The sequence below is a fragment of the Cavia porcellus genome, unplaced genomic scaffold (assembly GCF_034190915.1).
Source record: "Cavia porcellus strain 051 isolate PalLab524CR breed Dunkin Hartley unplaced genomic scaffold, mCavPor4.1 scaffold_2, whole genome shotgun sequence".
NCBI classification, from domain to species: Eukaryota; Metazoa; Chordata; class Mammalia; order Rodentia; family Caviidae; genus Cavia; species Cavia porcellus.
Genome location: NW_026947485.1, coordinates 117,982,034 through 117,992,114, shown reverse-complemented (window position 1 = coordinate 117,992,114; position 10,081 = coordinate 117,982,034). Strand labels below are relative to the sequence as shown.

At 41.3% G+C, this 10,081-nt stretch overlaps 1 protein-coding gene across 1 annotated transcript; it reads right to left on the bottom strand.

The window, feature by feature from the left end:
- Positions 1-5,053: 5,053 nt before the first annotated feature.
- On the bottom strand, positions 5,054-6,058 carry LOC100732446 (olfactory receptor 2T27-like). The gene has a single exon (XM_003479483.3). The coding sequence runs from the start codon at positions 6,056-6,058 to the stop codon at positions 5,054-5,056; it is 1,005 nt and encodes a 334-aa protein (XP_003479531.3).
- Between the last annotated feature and the right edge of the window lie 4,023 nt (positions 6,059-10,081).

The following is a 10,081-nucleotide window of genomic DNA, read 5'->3' as shown; positions in this document are numbered from 1 at the left end:
TTTTGTGTCTGGTTGATCTGTCCATTGGTGTCAATGGTGTGTTAAAATCTCCTGTTATAATTGTATTACTGCTAATTTGGTTTTTCATTTCAGATGTTACTTGTTTTATATAACTGGGTGCTTTGGAATTTGATGCATATATATTTAAGATAGTTATCTCTTCCTCTTGAAGTTTTCTTGTAACCAGTATGTAGTGACCTGCTTTGTCTCTTCTGATCATTATTGGTTTGAAGTTCACATTGTCTGCAAACAGAATAGCTACCCCTGCTTTTTTGGGGGTTCCTGTTGCATGAAGTATTGTTTTCCATCCTTTGACTTTCAGTCTGTGAGTATCCTTTTGGGTTAGATGGGTTTCTTGTAGACAGCATATGGTTAGATTTTGTTTCTTGATCCATTGTGCCAGTCTATTTCTTTTAATTAGTGCATTGAGACCATTTATGTTAATGATTGTAAGTGTTATATATTGGTTTATTAGTGACATGTTATATTTCTGCTGTTGCATCTTTATCTTTCTGTTCTGTTTAATTGTCTGCTTTGTTAAGTGGTTTTTCCTTAAGTGTATCTAGACTGTCTTTTAGTATTCTTTGCCGGGTTGGCTTGGTGATCATGAATTTCTTCAGCTGTTTTTTGTCGTGGAAGTATCTTATTTCTCCATCAATTTTGAAGGACAGTTTTGCAGGGTACATCAGTCTAGGTTGGAAATCATTTTGCTTTAGGGTCTGAAATACTTCACTCCGTGTTCTTCTTGCCTTTATTGTTTGTGTTGAGAAGTCTGCTGTGATTCTGATAGGTTTTCCTTTATAGGTGATCTGTCTTTTATCTCTGACAGCTTTTAATATTCTATTCTTTTGTTCGATTTCTGGAATGGTGATTATTATATGTCTGGGTGTAGTTTTATTTTGGTTATTGCTATTTGGAGTTCTATATGCCTCATTGATCCTGATAGCAGTTTCCAATTTCATGTTTGAGAAGTTTTCAGCAATTACTTCTCTAAATATCCTCTTGACATCCTTTGTACTGTCTCCTTCTTTTTCATTTATTCCTATCAACCTGATGTTGTTTTTCTTTGCATCATCTTGCAGGTGTTGTGTTGTTATTTGTTGATTTCTTATTATTTTTAAAAGATCTTTCCTTTCCTGTTCACTGGCTGCAATCTTGTCTTTGAGGTCCAAAATTCTATCTTCGCATTCATTCAGGCGGTTTTTACAACTTTCAAGGTTGCTTTTGATTTCCTGTATATCTCTTTGCATCTGTTTTCTATATTCTGTTTCTTTCTTATATTCTTCATCCAGAGATTCTATCCTTTTGTTTAGTTCTTCCAATTTTTTAGCTGTGTCTTCTTTAGATATGTTCAGCATCTCCTTCATTTCTTGTATGATTTCTTCTTTTGCCTAATATATTATTTCTAGTTTGAATTCCTTCAAAGCTTCCCGGAGCTGCTTCTTTATTACTGTTACTATTGTTTCAGGTATTTCAGGTATATGGCATGTATTTTCTTCTATGTACATGGCTCCTAGGCTTTCTTGGGGGGATGGGTTGGGTGTTTGAGATTGCATTTTGGTCTTTCATTTTGTCATTTTCCTATATTACTGTGCTTCAAGTGTTGTTTCAGAGTTTCCCCTGGTTGTGTTGTAAATTGACTCTTATATCCTGGGCTCTTGGGACTCCTCTTGTAGTAGCTCCCTCCTTGGGCAGCGGAGTGCCTGGATTAAAAGAGGCTTGCCAGGCTCCTCTCAGGTAGACCTAAAGCTTCCTCAATTTGCACAGTTTCAGGGCCGGACCGAGGGTTGCTTCCACTCAGCTGGATGCGCACCTTCCAGTCCCCAGAGGTGGTAGTATGGGCCCTGGGTGGGAGAGGCGGCAGCAGGATGCCTCTGCTCAGCTGGATGCACACCTTCCAGTCCCCAGCAGTCATAGTATGGGCCCCGGGCGGGATAGGCCCAGCTGTTAATTCTTTATTTCCTTCTTGACATTGGTTTAGTGTATGGTAAGAGATATGGGTCTAGTTTCAGTCTTCAGCATGTGGAAGCCAGTTTTCCCAGCACCTTTATTAAAGAGGCTGTCTTTGTACCAGTGAAAATGTTTGTCTACTTTGTCAAACACAAGGTAGCTGAGTGTGTTTGGAGTTGTGTCTGCATCTTTATTCCACTGATCTGCATGTCTGTTTTTTTTTTTTTTCCCAGTATCATGCTGATTTTATCACAGAAGCTTTATAGTAAAATTTAAGTCAGGGATTATGATGCCTTCTGTCTTGCCTTTGTTGCTAAGAATTGCTTTTGTTGTTCTAGGTCCTTTCTGTTTCCAAATGAATTTTAGGAATTTTTGTTCGTTTTTTTGTTTTAGTACTGGGAATCAAACTCACAACCTTGCACTTGCCAGGCAGGAGCTTAAGCCGCTGAGCTAAGCCCCCAGCCCTAGGAATGTTTTCTCTAGTTCTGTGAGGTATGCCAATGGTGTTTAGATCAGGATTGCATTAAGCCTGTGTAACAGATTTGGGAGTATGGCCATTTTCACTATGTTGGTTCTTCCTAACCATGAGCAAAGGCTATTTTCTTACGTCCTCTTCTATCTCCTTTTTTGAGTACTGTGATTTTCAATGTAAATATCTTTTACTTCCTTTGTTAGATTGACTCCTGAGTATTCCTTTTTTGGGGGGTGCTATAGTGAGGGGTGTGGTTTCCCTTATTTCTCTCTCTGTGAATTTGTGGAATAACAGGAATGTTACTGAGTTTTGAGTGTTGACTTTGTATCCAGCTGCACATTGAATTTAGTTTTTAAATCTACAGTTCTTTTGGTGGAGTTTTTGGAGTCTTCCATATAGAAATTCACGTTATCCACAAATAATGGTAATTTACCTTCTTGCTTTCCTACCTTTGTTACTTTTATTTCTTTCTCTTGTTTAATTGCTTTGGCTAAGGTTTCAGTGGTCCGATTATTAACTGGTTTAAATTGGCCCAACTCTGGGAGTGACTGGGCGGAGGATCCATCTGAGTCTGTCCCTCTTGCAACCCTAGGCAAGTCAGGAGGGTGCCCAACACTGCAGCACCTGTGGGGGCCGCGCTCCCAGAGGTGTGGCTAAGAGGATTTTGCTGGTCTTCAGTCTGAGGCCTCCAGGCAGATCAAAAGGGAGATGTGCACTTGGGGTCTGCGTGTTAGAGGTTCCTGAGGCCTTGTTCCCCATGGTCCCTGCAGGAGGCTCCCTGTGAGGATCCCTTCCCCCACAGTGGTGTCTCTCACACATCACAGCCACTGTCACCCAGGGCCCATTCTCTTCGTTAGGGCTGGTAGCTGCTTCCTCCTCCCCATAAATAACAATGGTCCTCACACCTTAGGGCTACAACAAATGTGGGGTTCCACATGAGGCCAAGGGAACTGCTCACACTGGGCACCTGCCCCACTTCCACTCTGACTTATCTCCTCCCTGCACTGGCAACACAGATGCTGCCAAGAGGCTTCCTGCACTGACCCCCTCTGGGTCTGGAGAGACAGGAATTGTCACTCCTGTCTCTGTGCACTGCTCTGCAATCTCCAGTCTGCAAGAGCTGGTTTGCCTCCCCCATGTGGAACCAATAGTCCCAGGGGATTGCTGTGTCCTCCTTCTGTCACCACACTACAGGAAGACCCGCTCCACCTCCCAGCTGCTGGCTTTCAGGGCCGGACTGTGCTGTTCCCATTGCTTATTTTTCTGGTTACCAATATTTCTGGGTTTTGCTCAGCTGCCAACTCCTTCAAGCTGTGGCCCTGTGATTCTTGGCATGCTCCAGGCTGCCCACAGAGCCTGGCACTTGCTGCTCATGGTGAGGTTCCTAGTGTGACTAATGGGTGCAACTATCTTAGTTCACAGTATTTTTCAGCTCTTGACTAATTGTTTTAAATGATGTAAAAGACACAAGAGGCTTGGGGTGTGCCTCAGGGCTGAAACACATGCCTCGTGCACACAGAGCCCGGGTTCAGGCCTTCTGTGTGTGGCCTGTTGGGCACCTTCTCTGACATCCACCAGCACCCAGGGGGCCACAGAGGCATCAGTGGAGGCACTCGAGCACCAGGAGGAGAGCAGGCATATCTGGTTATGCATTGTAGAATGGTGGACACCAGCGACAAAGGGTCCATATAAATTTTAAATTATCAAAATTAAACTACTTTACAAGTTATGATTGTGAAGCTCAGATGATGTCAGAAGTAAGAAAGTTGAAATGCGATCTTTAAAACTGAGTTGTAATTTTATAATGTCATAATTTATTATTGTTTGTTGTGCCTAAAGCCATGGAACAGTGGTGGTAAACCTGAGGCTCACATGCCACAGCTGGCTGTTTGTTGTCACTGAAAGCACTGGAGGATTCGCCATTCCTGACATAGGGAAAGTCAGCTTGCTGCAAGCTGCAGAAACTGCACTAAATGTGATCACAAAATTATAAGTTAAAACTGAACTCCATCTTTATAAATGCAGATATCAGTGCATGAGAAGGTGAAGAATGGTGAAATCTAGGAGAAAAAAAAGGAAAAAGTAATTTCCATCTACTTTCTTGAAGAATTTCCTGAATTCATCTCTGTGATTTCTATTTACATATGGCTACTTATTTTTTTAATTTAGAAGAAGAAAAAAATACAACTTTATGAATTATTTGTAGCAAATCAGCAACGGATCTGCATAAATAGGAGCATGGAAAAGGCAAGGGTTAGAAAGCGAGATTTTCACAGAACAGAGGATCTTTGATCTTTTGGACAGTGGAGACAGAGTGAAAAGGAGGAAAGCAAATAACAGACCTATTTTTAATTTAGAAAGTTCTATCAGGGTGCATTCTAGGAAGAAAATCAGTTCTTGACATGTGACCCAGTGCATTACAGTTGAAAAAGGAGATGGCAAACGTGTAACTCTGCACCAATATTATCATCAAAATCCGTGTAATTTTTTAATAAATAGTAATTTTCAGGCTGTGCTGATCTGAAGCTGTCACTGGGGCAGGAAGAACAGTGCCACCCCACAAATGCCAGTTTACGTGAGCCCAGTTTACCCCCCATGTTGCACATTCAATGGCCAGGCATACCTAGGAGGTCAGTTGGTTGTGGACGTTCTTAGAATTGAAGGTAACACCTTCCCGATGTCGTGCTGCAGAGACCAGCCATTTTCACGGTTGCAGCACCTTCCGAGGCACTTCTGCAGGGCCCCCACCACCTCCTTGTTCCTCAGGCTGTAGATGAGGGGGTTGAGTGCAGGCGTCACTATGGTACCAAGCACGGCTCCTACCTGGTCTTGCTCGGGTGTGTGGGAAGAGGTGGGTGTCATATAGATGAAGATGGCTTGGCCAAAGTAGAGACACACTACGGTCAGGTGAGAGGAGCAGGTGGCCAGGGCTTTATTCCTCCCCTTCCGTGAGTTCATGTTGAGGACAGCGAGGAGTATGAGTGTGTAGGAAGCCAGGATGAGAAGAAATGGGACCAAGAGGACCACAATGGTGGACGCAAATTTCACCATCTCATAGGCTGATGTGTCTACACAAGACATTCCCAGAATGGCAGGCATCTCACAAAAGTAGTGGTTAATCTCCCTGGAGCCACAGATGGGAAAATGCATTGGGTAGACAGTGTGGGCCAGGGCAAGAAGGGCTGCTCCAGTCCACACTGCAGCAGCCATCTGCAGGCAGACCTTGGGGCTCATGAGGACTGCATACCTCAGGGGGTTACAGACAGCCACATTACGATCATAGGCCATAAGGGTCAGGAGGATGCACTCTGCCAGGCCGAAGGTGAGGAAGAAGAACATTTGAGCACCACAGGCAAAGTAGGAAATGCTTCTCTTCCCTTGGAAGTAGTTGGATGCTGTCTTGGGCACCGTGCTGGAGATGTAAGCCAGGTCGAGGACCGAGAGTTGGCTGAGCAGGAAGTACATGGGGGTGTGCAGGTGGGAATCCAGCCAGATGAGGACAATCAGGACAGAGTTTCCAGCAAAGGCCACAGTGTAGATGAGGAGAATGATGAGGATCAGGAGCTTGGGGTGTCCGAACCCCGGAAAGAGGCCCAGAAGGATGAAGTCAGTGGAGGTTCCATTTGTCTGATCCATGTTTTCACTCAACTCTTCCTGTTGGACTGAAAATCTACAAGGACAGAATGAACATCACAGAGCATGTCATCACTTTCTAAAATGCTTTCTGTGTCTGGTCAGTACCTCTTCATTCCCCATAGCCAAGGCTAAAACCATACACTCCATGAAAGAGAAACTTTCAGGTTCCATCAAATGAAATCACTTTTCCTAAAGCCTGAGTCCTGTCCTACAGTTATTCTGACATGGGTGGATGAGTATTTCATTCCTTTGACTGAACATCTCTCATTCATTTCTCTCCTATCCATGAAGTTTTGAATGTGCTGAGGCCCTTGGCATCTTCAAGTCCCACCCATTCCTTTAGTGCAGGTGCCCTCTGCCCACCTCCTCCCCAGCAGTTCTCCTGTGCTTCCCTTGGGGGCCTTACTAGGTATGCTAAAAAATTTTTAATTATTAGCCAAGTGAGGTAAGCTGTTTATTTATTTTCATGAGATTTGTAATTTTATTTTATTCAGTTTCTTCATCCTACTCTTAGTATGAATGCTTGTACACTTCATCTTTGCACCTGATTCATCTCCTAAAGCAACACCCCCAGAGACAGTAGCTATGGCTCTTGGCCCGCACATCTTCAGACACTGTTCATTGCTCATAGAACGCAATAAAAATTTCTTTAAACACCTTAAGGCATTGTATAAAATCTTGTAAATTATTTTTAGGATCCCATATTTGTAGACTGTCCCAAGTCCAATATTTAACACCTTATTTTTTCTTTTTAGGACAAATGAAGGCCTAAATCGTCATCTACCTGACAACAAATATAAATATTCACCATATTCTGAGGTGAATAAGTTGATTTCCTTTGTGTATTTTGCCAGTTCATATTCAATGTCTTTTCAAGCAACAACCACTGGAAATTTTCTCTCATGATTGGCAGCATGCCTTAGACACCTTATTATAGCTAATCATGATGGGGTGCAGGGTCTGACCGTGCATGGGGAGAGCGGTGTTCTCAGTGTCACCACTCCTGGCCTGCATCATAATGAGCTCTGGGCATCACTTTGTTCCCAGGAACCTTTGTTTTCTTGAGGTACGAGGGCGTCTGGGAACCTCTGGGGCTCTGGGCTGCTTTTCTGATGGTCTCCACACCCCCATAGTGCTTACCTATCTTCCCAATCTTTGTCTTATAAATTCTTCTCCTGGATATAGATCTTTTTTGCTACTGGGAGTGAATTGATGGGAGAAAGATGTGATATTTTGTGTTAAAAATACCGTAATAATTATAGAAATATGTGGTAAAAGCAAATCCTGTGTTTTTGTTGTGAATCCCTTAATTCTTCCATTTTCTTTCTTGAGGTTGGAGATGAATACATAGTTCAGAGATTCAGATTTCCAAGTCCTACTTGATCTATAAGCCTGCTTTGCCTTCTTCAAAATGGTATTAAATCAGTGATTATTGACAAAACCATTGTAGGTTAATGTTTTTTCTTTTTTTTAATTTTATTTTATTTAAGGAGAAAAGAAAAGAAAGAAAAAAAAACAGTGAAGGGGTACAAGTTACACAGATTTACAGGAGAAAAAAATGCGCAGTAGGCAATCACTAGTTAATGGATTACATATTGCCATCTTAGAAATAATTGTTCAAGTCACAAAATTAAAGCTTGTAGAGTGGACATTCCAACAATGATACTGCAAACAGTTCTGTTCAATGATCCAATAAAACTCTGTGATATCATTTTCTATCTTATACATTTAAATATACATGCAGTTATATAGTTTAGAGCACTTTCTTTTCCTCTCTTTTGTACAATGACTATTACACATTTTGGGTTTCATTGCTCCCACGGTTCTTATTGCTTTTTTGGAAGAGAGTAAAACCAAATGTGACATAACAGAACAGAATCGGTCAAGTCAAAAGGGTGGACATAATAGATAATATAAAAACATAATACAAGGTGATCAACAATGGTTGCCATAATGCCTCCCGCTATTTCTAATAGAATTGCCTATATCATTAGTTGTTATACAATTGAACAAAACTGTAAAGAATAAAACCGACAAAACCAAAACATTGGAGATATTGTAGGTCTTCAAAAGTAGATAAAAGTCAACGAGAATGGGCGTTATAATGAATCTCATTATCTTCTCAGCTGATGCCTAAACTTTTGAACCTGATACTATCCAGCAAAACAGAATAGAGGAACCTCAGTCAAAAACAAGATGGTGAGAGTAATACAGGGCTTCAAATCGAGATAATAGAAAGTCAAAGTGGGTTACTATATTATATCCTGCTATATTTTTCCCTTTAATTAAATGGGTAAAAATAAAAAAGTAAATAATGGAGTGGAGATTGAGAAAAAAGAGGGCATAACAGTGAAACAGGGCAGATCAAAACATAACCATTTAAGCAGAATAGTGTTTCACCACAAGATAATCCTGACCCAAAAATAGTTACCATATTGACTCCCTCCCTGAAGTCCTTGAGTACAACTTCATATACTGTAGCATTAAGTATATCAAAACAATGTAAAACCATTTAAGAGAATGACAGCATTATAGAGTATTTAGAATCGACTAACAGAAAATGAACAATGGTCTCTGTATAATCTCCTTGTCCTTAAAAGGTTTTTGCTTATACTATCGTACATAACAAAATCCAATAAGATACAACCTGTTTAGACCATTGGAGACAGAAGAACAAAAGCTAGATGAGACTTCAAAACAAGATGGTACTAAATCAGCATTACCTATTAAGATGGTATTTTCTCCAAAAAAAGCTGTTCCTATCATCCAATCTTCTCTGTCTCATTTCTGTTGAGCTCTTTTTCTGTCAGTAGCTGTCAGTTTGTCTTCTACATTTTGTTCTCTGCTCCATTCGTTGTGGCCTCCCCGCCACTATTTCTGGGTTCTTTGTATTTTTCTTTTTTTAGAATATCCTGCAATACTTTCTGTAGGGTTGAATTGGTGGTTGCAAATTCCCCCAGTTCCTCTTTATCCTGGAAGCACCTTGTTTTTCCATCAATTTCCAGGGACAGTTGTGCAGGATATCTCAATCTTGGTTGGAGATTATTATCTTTCAAAGCTTGAATTATTTCTCCCCATGCTCTTTGTGATTTGATGGTTTGTGAAGAGAAATCTGCTGTAATTCTGATGGGTATTCCCTTGTAAGTGATCTGTTTCTTGTCTCTTACAGCTTTTAATATTCTGTTCTTGTATTGAATTTCTGGAATTTTTATTATTATATGCCTGGGTGTTTCTCTGTTAGGGTTGTAGGTAGCTGGGGTCCTGTATGCCTCATACATCTGAGTATCTTTACCTTTTGCTAAATTAGGAAAATTCTCCTGGATTATTTCTGTGAGTAGGTTTTGTAGTTCACTTGTTTGTGTCCCTACTTCTTCTTTTATGTTCTTAATCCTTAAGTTATGGCTCCTCTTATCATCTTCTTGTCTTTGTATTATTGCTGTGTGTTTCTTTGTTATTTTTAAGAAGTTTTTCATTTCATTCTCCTATGTTTCAAATCTGCCCTCCAATTCAGATAGTCTGTCCTTAGTTTCTTTCAAGCTGTTATGCCAGTCTTGGACAGACTTCTTAATTTCTTGATAGTCTCTTTGAACCTGCTTCACATACTCAATGCTTTCTCTGTTTTCTCCATCAAGCAATTCTCCCCTCTTTTTCTGTTCTTCCATTCCACCATCTGCTTTTTCCTGGGTGGTGCTTAGCATTTCTCTAACTATTCTGCATACTTCTAGCTTCAGGTCATTGATAACTTCATTCCTGAATTGGTCTATGAGGCTCTCTAGATGGCGCTTAATGTATATTGGTGCGGTGTCCACTATTGCCTGTTTCTCAGGATTGGGGGCCGAGGAGCCTTTTTTGTTGCTTCCCTTCCCCATATTTTCTGTTCCTTATAAAATGCAATCTTACATAGGAGGCCCGGCTTTCCTGCCTGTCAGCCACAGCCTGATCAAATTGTGCTGGCTAGTTGTTCCCGCCCACTGCTGCGCCCCAGGGAGTTGCGGAGGAGGCAGCCTACGCGGGAGTCGGTCG